Source organism: Pteropus vampyrus, unplaced genomic scaffold (genome assembly GCF_000151845.1).
Source record: "Pteropus vampyrus isolate Shadow unplaced genomic scaffold, Pvam_2.0 Scaffold25, whole genome shotgun sequence".
NCBI classification, from domain to species: Eukaryota; Metazoa; Chordata; class Mammalia; order Chiroptera; family Pteropodidae; genus Pteropus; species Pteropus vampyrus.
In genome coordinates, this window is record NW_011888806.1 from 9,900,662 (window position 1) to 9,914,218 (window position 13,557).

The 13,557-nt window shown below is 34.1% G+C and overlaps 1 protein-coding gene across 1 annotated transcript in view; it reads right to left on the reverse strand.

The window, feature by feature from the left end:
- The window catches only part of PTPN13 (protein tyrosine phosphatase, non-receptor type 13), a 176,472-nt gene that overhangs the window by 58,955 nt on the left and 103,960 nt on the right, over positions 1 to 13,557 (reverse strand). The window contains exons 10-17 of the mRNA XM_023528410.1: positions 13,199 to 13,421; positions 10,416 to 10,490; positions 10,117 to 10,291; positions 8,400 to 8,553; positions 7,986 to 8,124; positions 7,108 to 7,260; positions 4,409 to 4,591; positions 1,490 to 1,652 (exon numbers count right to left, since the gene is read on the reverse strand). Of these exons, the coding sequence (XP_023384178.1) occupies positions 1,490 to 1,652; positions 4,409 to 4,591; positions 7,108 to 7,260; positions 7,986 to 8,124; positions 8,400 to 8,553; positions 10,117 to 10,291; positions 10,416 to 10,490; positions 13,199 to 13,421 (1,265 nt within the window). The remainder of the gene's footprint in view (positions 1 to 1,489; positions 1,653 to 4,408; positions 4,592 to 7,107; positions 7,261 to 7,985; positions 8,125 to 8,399; positions 8,554 to 10,116; positions 10,292 to 10,415; positions 10,491 to 13,198; positions 13,422 to 13,557) is intronic.

The following is a 13,557-nucleotide window of genomic DNA, read 5'->3' on the forward strand; positions in this document are numbered from 1 at the left end:
TTGTTCTTCAGTGTAAGGTATGTTGAGGATGTTAGGCTGTCCTCACAGTTTTGTCTTCTGACTCTTTTCACTATAGTGCACTGTGCAATCTCCATAATGATGTAACCTTCAGTTGTTAATTCTGGTGTGTATCAAACAGAATATTAGTCCAAATAGGAATACTGATAGCTCTAAAAGTTTGATATTTCACTATACTTTGAAAATATGTGAGAGCAGACAAATATTTTTAGCAGAGCAAAGCAGAGAAAGAAAAGGAATAATAAGATTACTTTATAGAAGTAGTTATCATATTTTAGCATGCATAAACATCATGACTGAGGAAAGCCTGTTAAAATGCACATTCCGGGGACCCAATGCCCAAACATTGGGATTCATCAAGTTTCAGGTAAGTTTTTGGAATCTTCAATTTTAATAAGCATACAGCCCCTACCGTTTTGATTTTTGAAGACTGAGAAACATCTATTCATAGGTTGCCATCACCCCATTCTGATCCTACGGGGAATACATTTTCATAAGATTTCAGCATGTGAGGAAGTTTGGATAGAGAATTCACAGAGCTCTGTTGCCCAAGGTCATCAGTATATTAAATTTTTAAACCAAATTTCTTTAGAGTGTTTCACTGAGGTCTATAAGAATTTACTATGCAGAATCAGATTCTGTATAACTTTAATCTTTATACATGGTCCGGTCTTTCAGAGTAACTTTTAAATATTTCAGTTCTGATTGAGATATTTTTTGAGAGCCGAATGAGTTTCTTCTGTTGGCGCCTTTTCAAAAGGAACTGAAAGCACTCTCCTAACCATTTATATTGGGTACCGTGGTTATTTAACTCAATTTCAGAACAGGGATATGCCCAAGGAAAATGAACAGGTGGGGAAATCGCCACCACTAAAACTTGCTATGGCATGTAACCTCACCGTGCTGGGTGCATCCTATTCCTGCCCCTGCCTTGTTTCCCATACTCTTTCTCTCACCTGAAAAGCCTTTCCATTTATCTTCAAACTACTTAATTATTTTTGTCCCTCAAATTCCAGTTCAAGTGCCATCACTCAAGTACTCTAGCCTCTGATCCCCCTCTGCTTCTTGTGCAGATCACAGTCTGTGAGATATAATCTGTTATTAAAACTTTGACCCTCTGTTGTGTTTTATTGTTTCATGTCTATTGGTTTTACCTTCTCAAGTGTGTTAGTTTACTATGGTTAGAAAATATGATCAAACTTTTTATAATATTGGACATCAGCTAGCCTAATGATAAGCACAAAATAGACATTTCAACAGGTATTCCCTGACTAATCTGGGGAGCTGTTTTTAAAATGAACACGAAGTTGAAGTCTCAGCTTCATCTGTGACACCTTTTATAAACTTTGACTTAGTCCTTTAATATCTATATATCTTATGATTTTCATCCTAAATATAGAAGCTCTTAAAATTTGTGGCAGAAACCATGCATATACCCTGGAGTCATCTGCTATAGTTTGCTTTTCCTTACCAATATCCTGGGCATCTTGGTTGCTCTGTCTTGCTCTCATCTGCAGCTGGAACTTATGCTGGGAGGAGCAGAGGTGCAGCAGGTACTGGCATACTTTACTGTTTTCTGTCTGGAAGGCATGTTTTATTCCATCTGATGTATTCTGCAGTGTGATTTTCTTTTTCTACAATATTAATCAGGGGTATGAATAATTAGGATATTTTTCTATTACTTTTATTACATGACCAAATTCTATAAACAGTAATTAATAAGTAAATATTATTTTTATTTCACATTATTAGGCATAACTATTCCTTGACCTACATTTAATATATATATAGAAAAACATAAATGAAATTAACATCATTGGCCACTTTCAGAAATTATAACCTAAACCAGGCTGTATGCCAGCCATCAGCAAGGCAAACATAGTTCTTTTAATGAGATTAATATTTTTGATATGTTTGTAAATTGCAATGTTTACAAACACCAAAACTATTTGCAAAAGAAATTATAAGATTTCTTTCCTCAGGTACAGAAAATGAAATTCAAGAAAAGTTTATTTATTAATATATAATAAGAGCTGTGATTCTATTAAGAAGACTCTTGGCGGCATGAAGACTGGGATGGAAGTTGTGTGAAGTTAAAAGAAAATGTGGAAATGGAGAGGCAATGGATAATGTAACTGCTGGACTGAAAGATGAACACATCAATATTTAGAGACAGTGATACTTGCCAAATTCAGGGAAAGGAGGAGAACCACAAATCAGTCTCATCTCCCTGATGTTTCTTGAAAACTGAATGTCTCTTATGTAAGAGGGCGTCCCAAAATGTTGCGACCTATGTGGTGAGCTTGCAGGTGATCTGTATTCCTTAAAAGGCTAGTATTCAACATGCTGATCTAAGACTAGTGTCTCTGGAGAACTGCTGAAGTCCAGTTAGAGTCCACTCCAGCTCCTGGCTTCTACTGAGCAAATTATTCTCTCTACTTCATGTCTCTTGTCTTTACTTCAAATGCAGAAATAAGCATGAAAAGTTAAAATTGGTAGACTCATGAAAGATACAATAAGAGTAGTACTCAAACTTCATTCATGCAGGTGCCATCTTCATAATTTCTAGTCTTCTATATTTATAAATTTTTTAATTGGCTTTCTTACATAAATTCACTTAAAGAAATGTTATATCACAACTGTAAATAGAAAACCAGTACCATTTGCCATAAATAGAGTCCAGCTATAAAAATATTCAATCAGTGCAATAAAAACAAAATAAGATGTTGTTGCCAATGAAATCTCTGGGACCCTGTTCTTTCTGTTGAAAAGTTCACCAGCAAGTATGTGAGAGAGAAGTTTAAAGTTATAGTAGCACCAAACTAGTATCTTTACTATCAGTAGCATATTTAGTAACTCCTCATGTAGTTAGGAAATTCTAACTAGTAAAATTTTAGGAAACATACCACTTAACCATTGTCAAGAAATTCCCAAGGATGTTGACCTCCACAGCTATAAAGCTGCACAGGTTTGAAACAGATTATAAGAGTAATGGATTCTCTCTAAGTGTTAACTGGTGGACTGAACAAGAAATGTGCCCAGAGGAATTCAGTTGTGAGAGATGAGAAGGGCAAAGGATGGCGTTTCCATCCCCTCAGGGGCTAATGGAAAAAAAAACAGAGGGTTTAAAAAAGAAAGCTCTGTGTTAGAGAAAGCACTTTGAATAAACAAGTTAAACATAAGAACAGTTTGCATGGGAATGTGGTCTATTCTCTATTACTACAGATCTTTAAAAATGAGCTAATCACAGCTAGTGCTATATATGTTAGGGCTGGTGTGAAAGCTTGGCAAACGACAGAGAACTGAATGCTGGATGATTATTTGATTTGTTGCCTTTCAAAAGTGGTCCAAATTAGATCTGCATTTCATTAACCTAAGGTTTCCTCCAGATACTTGCTCTGCTAACATTTCTACTGGGGTAGGTAAATTAAATCCAGGTAAGTTCTTGGTCTTGACAGTCTTGGAAAGATGAGGATGGTCTGGGCTTTCCTTAGAGAACATGTTATTATCTGGTAATCTTAGTGGCTAACTGAGTTTCACAGGAAACCCACCCACCAACTAATCGTTAGGTCTAGAGCTGATTTCAAAAGTCTTGAGGTTGAAGATTATCCAGTCAGCTGGGACCTTGATATTGATATCCTTATAAATGTTGTTCTGGTGAGACCACATTTCAGCCCAAATATATAACCTAAAGATGTCAATAGTCCCTAAATACCATTAGGAAAACAAATACGCGAACGTATTTTCAATTCACCTCTGGGATTTGCTAATTGTATTTCAATGTTAATTATTCCAGCTATGTCCAGAATCAAAATAGGCCTTTATAGCTCACTACCTTTTCTACACATGATTTTCTAAAAATCACTTCTCTTACTTTATGTCCATAGAGAGTATACACTAAAACTTAAAACTGCAGAAAGTTCTAGGACTAGTTCATAAAATCTGGTAAATCTGTGGACCACTGAGCTTCAAATACAGTTGCTGTGAGAGGCCTATTATTGAGCAAGACAAAGTTCACTGGGGTTAAGATAATTATTTGTCTTAAATACACTAGAGGGGTTTCTCCAGGTGAAGAGTTAGTACCCTTGAATAAGTTCTGAATTAACAGGGAAGTAAACTTGGTTGTAATTTAACTAAAGTTAACTGAGCATGTAACCAGCTAGGAATGTATAATATTCTTTCAAAAATCACCTCCTGAGAGAACCAAATGCAAATAAAACCTCAATAATACTCTCTACAGCTAAGAAAGAATGAAATAGTATGAAGACATGCTAGCCCCACTGAATGATAGGGTCTAAAGTTTACTTAAGGAAAGTGAGTTAATATGCTTCATTTAAAATTGACAACACCCATTTTAAAATATAATCAAAAGGGGTTAAAATGGACATACCGAAAAAGAAATCTTCTTGGTTTCCCTCCATGGAAAGCGAAGGACCAGTGTGCGGACTCCATTGTGAACCTCAAACACAAGGACACCTTTAGAACAGACTCCAAGTAATATTCCAGTTTGCGACTTTTTCTCAGGGTGCACCCGGTGAAAATGAACTCCATATTCTGTCAGCCTTTGGCAGACCTATTGGAGCAATACCATACACCTTGGTAAAAAGCAACATAAAGACATGGAAATTGTACCAACATAGTTTAATATGGAAAAGATAGTCTTTCAACAAATGTTGCTAGAACGATTGGATATTTGCAGGTCAAGAAAATGAATCTCAACTCTTGTTTCACCCAATATGTGAAAAAACAAACAAACAAACAAACAAACAAAAAACCCAAATGAATCACTGACCTAAATATCAGAGTTAAAACTGTGTAACTTAGAGTAACTTTGTGATTGTGGATTAGACAAAGATTTCTTAGATGGGACATAAAAAACATGAAGCATAAAATAAAAAATTGGTAATTGAAACTTCATTAACATTAGAAATTTTTGCACTTCAAAAGTCAATAATGTAAAGGTAAGACACAGACTGGGAGAAAATATATATAAATTATATATCTGCGAAAGGAACCATATCCAGAATGTATAAAAAACATATACTTCTCAACAGTAAGGAGACACAGAATCAGACACAAGTATGGGCACAAGATTTTATCACACACTTCAACAAAGAAGATATATAAACGGGATATATAAACACATAAAGAGATACTCAACATAAAGAGGAAATACAAACTAAAACCACAATGATATACCACGACTTACCTATTTCAATAGATAAAGTGAAAATGACTGAACATAGCAAGTGTTGTTGAGGATGTGGAGCAACTGGAAATCTCATATATTGTAATATTGTACAACCACTTTGGAACAATTTGGCAGTTTCTTGTAAATTTAATCATAAATTTATCATAGATCCCAGCAACCCTACTGCTAGGTATTTACTAAAGAAAAATAAAAGCCATATGTTTATACAAAAGTGTGTATTGGAATATTTATAGCAGCTTTATATCTATCGAATAATGAAAAAATAAATCACTGTGTATTTGTACAAAGGAAAACTACTCAGCCATGAAAAAGAAACTACCGATATATACCACACCATGGATGAATCTCAAAATTCAAAGTGAAGAGAATCAGACACAGAAGACTGCATAATATATGATCTTTATATGAAATTCTAAGAACGAAAAACCTACAGTGACAGAATGCAGATCAGTAGTTGCCAGGGACTAGGGGTCGTGGGAGGGAGTTTACTGCAAAAGGATATGAGGAAATTTTTGATGTTAGAATGCTATCTCATGGGTTGGCAAACTTTCTTTAAAGGGCCGGAGAGTAAATATTTTAGTCTTTATGGGTCATATGATCTCTGTTTTAACTATTTAACTTGGCTGTTGTAGTATAAAAACAGATATAGACAAGATGGAAACAAATGAGCACGGCCAGTTTCCAATAGAACTTTACAACATACTCAAGCTGCAGTTTGCTAACCCTTATTCTTTATCATGATTGTACAGGTGGTTGCTTAATTGAATATATTTTTCAATACTCATTGAATTGAACACTTAAAAAATGATAAATTGTATTGCTTGTCAATTATACATTAATAAAGCATATTTACAGAAAGATATAAAAGTTTTTCAAAGGCAATTCGATATATAACAGAAGAGTAAGCTTAGAAGGATGTATTAATAAAAACTTCTTAGGTTAGAAGAAAGACACTCAATTAAAGAAAAAAGAAGTAACAGGATATATTACTAGAGGAAGTAGGGCAACCTACTGTGCATTAAGCATGCTATTTATAGGCGGAAAACTGAAACTTAGAAAGGTTAAGTCCAAGTTTGCCTAGGTGGTTGAAATAAGAATTGAAATGCAAGACTGCCTGACTGCAAATCCCTTTGAAAATACGGTTCTCTGTGCTAATCTGTTTTCTATCTTTACTAAGGAAAATATAACATAACTTGATATTTACCTCTTACAAGTATAAACATGTAATAACTGAGGAAAAACATAAGTATATAATTGAACATCTTTAAATGCAGACTCATGTTAAAACAAACCACCTTGCCTTTCTTACCATGAATCCTAGATTCGAGGTGGTGTAATTCTGTTTCTATTTATCTAAGGTCTCATAGGAAACTGGTGGCAGAACTGAACCATAAACAAAATTTTCTGATCTTCTTTCTCTATGTGAATTAGTTGGCTTTAGTAGAAAGACCATTTTTAGGAGATATAATTGAATTTTAAGGGTTTTAAGAAAAAAATGAAGCAAAACAATTCTAGTGTCAGTATGAACTTGCCTCTCCTACCCAGCCAGCCACGAAATTCAATTGTTTCTTCTTTATAATGATCGTGATTTGGAATGGGATAAAAGCATCATAGCCAGATAGATATGGGTCCAAATCCTACTTTGCCCCACATAACAGTTGTTGACTTTGGGAACATTACATTTCCTCGTTGAGCCTCAATTCTCTCTTTTACAAAATGAGAAGTAAAGTACCATGGTTTTAGTCAGGAATAAATGAGATGAGATAATGCATAGTATCAGTTATTGACATTTGATCTTTTAGATATATGCCCTCCAACACTTCTTCCTTGCTTTGAAAAATATTTAAGTTTATCATTTGTAATCTTGCAATGCTTACCTTTAAAAATTCTAACTCTGTCTCTTTTTCAGAAGCTCCCACATAGGTATTATGCAATTTGGGTAACTCTTCTTTAATATATGATAAATCAAGTTTCTCCATCACTCTGGGAGGCAAATAATGCTCCAGTCTAAAATAAGACACACCGTGAACCTAGAAAGGAGAATGTTTTTGTAAGCAATTCTGTTTGCCGTCTTCTTATCTTAAAATTCTTGCTTCGACCAAGAAGTAAACTACTTCTGTTCATACTTTTCTGAGGAGTGAATTTTAGAGAAAATGCATCAGCCTTTCTCTTTCATTCAGTGAGACAGAATAACTAAACTGGCAAGCTTAAGGAGAGACTGACAACTAAAGTCCAAAAGTCACTATAGTTAAGGGTTAATGTTGTGAAGGATGCTGCTTGAGTGGTACAGTCTCCTGTTCTTTGCTTCCTCTTAGATCCACTTATATTCACAAATATTCGGCCTTTAACATCTGCTCTCCATACTGTGAACTCTGCTAGATTCTCAGCCCATCATTGCAAGGGTCCATGTGAAAACTAGAACCAGATTGATCCAGATTTGGCTGGTAACCCCGTGTCTAGTATCTACTAGTTAGAAATTGGGAGAAGGAAGGGTGAGGGCTAGATATTCCCAAACTCTGAAACAGGATAATTTAAAGAAAAAAAAAAAAAGATGAAGAAGAAGAAAAGAAATCCCACACAGTATGATTTTATATAATCAATGTACATAGGGAATTTGGCCATTCTGAGACACCAAACTAGCCTCAAAAATCTCCAGATCCAAGCAGCAAACACCTCCACCAAGTTTAGTCTTTAATTATTCTCAAGATAAGAACACCAGTGCAAAAATGGTCCTGGAGAAAAAAATAAGTACAACCTCAGGTTGATAATCTCCATACTCTGCCTGGAGAGCCAAGGATGCCAGCAACAAAGAAGTCTCATCATCACAGTGCATCCTCTCCTCCAAGATATCTTTTCGCAGCTGAAGATAATACTGATGACCGGTCAGAGCATGTCTGGAAAAATAAATACACACGCAAAACCTCTATGCTTTTGACTTGGATGTTGGGGCGATTTTTATTATTGGCATATAAGTTTAGTTTCCAAGATGCTTTATTATTAAGCTTATTATTAAGTTTCTAAGGCACAAAAGTTTAATAAACTTTATCGAATGAAATATTTCTTTTATGATACAGAAGACATTAATATTAATCAGAATTAAATAATGCACTATCAGTAAACAAAAGACCAGAGGCCAAAAAGAGAAAAATAGAAACTCTTGTGTACTCACTGTATTAGACTAACATCATCCATGAAAAATTTAATTCGGAAAAACAAAGTAAAATTAACAGTGGCTTTGTTCTTTTTCTTTGGTTCCTCTTTCCATCCCTCTGGGGCCACTTTGGTTAATTTCAAATCAGGATCAACAAAAAAATATTCATTATCTAAAACAGAATGAAAAAACATTCAAATAAAATTAAAAAAACTTTAATATTTTTTTCTAATTTCTTCATTTTGGGGGGGGATGAGACTTGCAGAATTTAGTTTCACATGAGAATACAACAAGGTTGTTAACGAGTGTGGCAGGGAGCTCTGAGGCACTGCATATGGATGGGAGGCAATATGGCCTGGCCTTTTAAGAATGAGGGCTCTGAAGACTGACAGACTTGGAATCAACTCCTGGACACACCATTTACTACCTGGGTGACACCGAATAAGTTTTACCTTTATAGACATTAATTTTCCAGTCTGTAAAATGAGGATATTGCTGATTTCTGCAATTCCTGATTTATAAGGTTGGTGTAGGGCTCAAATGACACGATGGGTATAAAATATTTAGTAAAGTATATGACACATGGAAAGCATTCCATAAATATTAGCCATTATTTATTATTATTGAGTCACCAGCTGAAACCTAGGAGGAACAAGTCATAATTTTATTTTTATTTTTAATTTTTTTTAATATCATCGTTTAAATATTGTTGACTGTCTCGAAATAAAAGATTATTGAATAAAATTAGACTTAACCAGAATGTTTAAGAAATAAGGTATATTATAAATAGAAATTCTGTTTAATTGAATGTCTTCATATAGATACTATTACTGGTTTAGTCTAAAATTGTAATTAGTAAAGTGACATCAGTAGGCATTACCTGAATATTTATTGGATGACTCTAGAAAATGAATTATTTGTTTTTAAAGAACAAGAATTCAATAAACTGAGTTGAAGAAAATTTTTCCCTTATGATAAAGAAGACATTATCCTGATCCTATAGGGTTTCAGGATGATTTGATCCTTCAATTATAATTATGGTACTTTATTGTGGAAGGTTTCTAAGTTATATTTTGAGGTAAACAGGAATCTGAAATATTGAAGAATAGTTTATAAATATAATGATTTATTAAAGAAAGGTCTTCTAATGCTTAATTCCAAAGGGTTTCTTATTGACATGGCAATTCTAATTGATAAATAGGAGCGGCTTCTACTGAAGCCGTGCTCTAAATCACCGTGGCTGTGAAAGTCACAGAGTTCAGTGGACGTAATGCTTAAAAACATGTGAAATGACTTATTTTCAGTCATCAACTGACAACATGTAAAAAAGACACTGTATATTTTTAGAATAGTAGGCTAAAGAAGTTGAAGATTCAGAAATAAGGTCCTGCTATATATTCAAATTGATATTAACAGCATACTAATTTCTAGAGTACACATGTAGGCAACTGACATACATAATGGTCCCCAAAATAATAATAATTAAAAATCTATCTTTATATAGCCAAAGCCAAAGAAAAATCTTTATGGCCAGGTGCAGAAGATGCAAAAAGACACAGCTGTTAAAACAACACAATCAGTTAGAATAAGGAAGGGAGTTTCCAACTCCTACTTCTCCATGCTGGATGATAATGTAGTTACTAGTTCTCAGAACGAGGCTGGGCATAACAGGTACAGAAAGTCAACTTATTATCAAGTTCCCATGCTGTACCCTGCACTTAAAATGTCTTGGTACCTTTGAGGGTAGCTAAAGCAAACAAATGATGTTCCACTAAGCCAATATGGGCCACAACCATATCGAACGCGTCTTTACATATAGTTTTGGTATCACAAGTCAGTTCCAGTCTTTGCCCATTCAGAAGCATTATGTTTACTTTTCTTCGATTATCCTCATTCTTCCCTTTCTTGGTCTACAATTGAAAAAAATAATGGCATCTATTAAAGTAAACTTTATAAGAATTTCAACTGTTTTTAAAAAAATATCATGACTGAAATTATTTCCTAATAGTGACACAAACTGGTTTTATTACTTACAAGGATAGACCGTGGCAGATCCAAAGATATAAATGGTTCAACTGTCATCTTCACAAACTCGGGGCCAAAGAAATTCTGCAAATCACATAAGTAGAATTAATAGCTTTTACTATTTATTCTGGTTCTTTCCTTTGAAGGAAAATGATGTAATAACAATAAACTACATGTAAAGCCAACTTGATTAGAACTGAAACAAATGAAGAAACTTTGACTTGAAACAAACTTTCAGTAAAGAAGTACAGTGGGATTTACCAAGAACAGAAACGGAATGTGCCTTACATTAAGTGAGAACAGAAGTTTCTTCTCAGCTTTGTTTTCTACCAGTGATATCAAATATAAAGGCTTGCTTTACACTGTTTTACAAGTTTTTCATTTTTTGGCCTCCAGATGGACTCAGACTCTCAAAAAAACAAAAAAACAAAAAAACCAATAGTAGGCTTAATTGTTGAAATGATATAGAGTTATCGAGTTCACGTAAGGATTTGGTTTAATACTGCTGATTGAACAGAATCTCGTTTTCGAGAGTGATATTCAATTTGTCCTAACACAACACACAGTCAAAGAACAAAATATACATCTCCATTTGTAATCATGTTCTTGAAACCCTGTGACACTGTATTCTTTTGTTCTAAATGGTATCGACTAGGGATAGTGTAAAGTATCACAGTCTCTGCCCACCACTGCTGCCTCAAATAAGAAAATATTATCTTAGGAGCCAGGGGGACTCAGGAGTGGGGAAAGTGGAGTCCACACACCATATTTACTGCTTCTCAATTTACTCTTTCCCTTGACCTCTTGTATATCCAGAGGTTTCTGTCAAGAGAGAGAACTGTTTGAGTAGATAACTTAAAACAAGTCAGACTCCAGGTGGCAGCAGGATCAGAATAGAATGGAAGATAATATCCACATGGGCAAAAGGTAGAATGAAAGGTAGAATGAAAGGGCTAGTCTTGAGGCCAGAGGCAGGTGATGTGTGTGTGCACGTGCATGTGTTTGAACTAACAGAGGTTATGGAATTTTTGCTTTTGTTAGTTTCCTCTTCACATTTAACTGTACACAGCTCATTTGGTTGCTTGATGTGGGAATTCTATCCAACAACAGTGTGGAGCATGTGACAGACACCATTTAAGTAAAAGTTTAACATTAAGGGTTTGTTAATACTTGACGAACCAATAGACACATTTTAAAGGAGAATTAGAAATAGGGTAAAAAAATGGAAATGGTCTGCCATGGAAAACAGAATCTAATATAGATCGAGTAAGGCAACAGGGTATGAACAAGTTAAAATCTGTCTGCACCAAAAGAAATATGGGAAAAAAATTAACTAAAAAATTTATATTTGGGGGAAAAAACATTAATTCAATGGTGAAACTTCCTCCTAATACTAGTACTCTTTTCAGCCTCAAAAACATATCCTTCCTGCTCTTTTCAAGTCTTCTGATTTGTAGTTCAATGAAATTTTCACCACCCAATACCATTTCTTTTCCTTAGCAAATTATAAGAGAAATTTGAAGTCTATCAACTTCAGGGCATGCATACAAATATGCTTTTAAGATAATTCTTTAAAACAAGCAACAAACACCAAAACAGAATACGGTAATTTACTTCCTCAGTACAAAACTAGAAAAAAATTCAATCTAGACTTTATTACTTTACTAATATATATTTTGCTTTTGAATAATTATTTGTAAAGTAATAATAAAAACGAGACACTGTCTCGCCTACCATATTGGTGATGATAAAAAAAAGAATGATAATATCTAGAGTTGGCAAGAACGGTGAAACAGGCATGATCATAAAGGCATAAACTGGTACAAACTTTTCTAAGGGCAATTTGATAATATGTATCAAATGTCTTAAAATGTGTTTGCCTTTGACTTGGCTATCACTTGGAGGAAGTTATCTATCTGGAAAGATTTAGCTACAGGGATGTTCATCAGAGAATTGCTTGCAGTAGCAACAACAAAAAAAATTAGAAGAATTTTAAACATCTAATTATTGGAAACTGATTAAAGAAATTATAGCACATGGTAAATTCACAAATGGAGTACTTTACAGCCCTTAATAATAATATTATAGAAGTCGTAAAATGTTTAAGATATTTTACACGAGAAAAGACCGTTCATTTTGAGCTTATATTTATAAAAATATATGACATAAATTATAACAAAAACAAACCAACTAAACACATAAAAAAATCTCCCACAGATATAAGATGCAGATTTGTTCCTTCTTGTGTTTTGATACTGTAATATAAGGATATGATGTTCCTTCTTGTGTTTTGATACTGTAATATAAGGATATGATGTTCGGAGCTAATATGGTCATCTTTTGACTATAAAGTAAATTACTGTCAAAATTCTAAAAATGGCAGGGCAGAAAGACGGAATGAACTTGATAACATTCTTGAGCTTCTGAACCAACCTTGAACATTTATTTCTGATCTTGGTTTGTGGGATAATAAATTTCTTAATATTAAGAAATAATCCCCTGTAATGTTGAAAAAAGCCAGCTGACTTTAAGGATCATGCATATACTTGGAAAATATACAGTTAAGATACTCTAAACCCATCTAATGTTATTTTAAAAATGAAATCATGAAAAAAACTAAATATTTATTTTAGTATCAACCAACGAGATATTTAACACCTATGGAAACTAATACAAGATTTCAGTTTCATCTGCAAGCAACTTTAGGATACCTATAGAATTTTTAAAAGTACTTTGCATAACATTTCCCTGAGATACTAAGTTTGAATGCAATAAGCTGAGAATCAACTTACCCTCAGCTTTCTTTGTGTCATGGCTGTTTCTAGGGCCATTTCTCTTAATGGATCCCTGGTGATGTCAAGCATGGAAGCTTTGATTGTATCTCCCGGATACAGGCTCAACCGAGACTGTCTAAGGGCCATTCGGGCTTGGAGCTGCATCATTTCTTCTTCTTGCCGTTTTAGCATGATCTCCTGATTAACTAAGTTGCCTTCAAGGGGTGTTTCATATTGTCTGCTATATAGAAAAGAGGAGAAAAGTAAGGGTTGGAAAGAAAACAATTATTTTAAGTCTAATCAAGAAAAAAAAATGTTAAGTAAGGAAGCGAGAATTTAAACACATATATTTTTTTCATCTCAGAAGAACCCTTGCA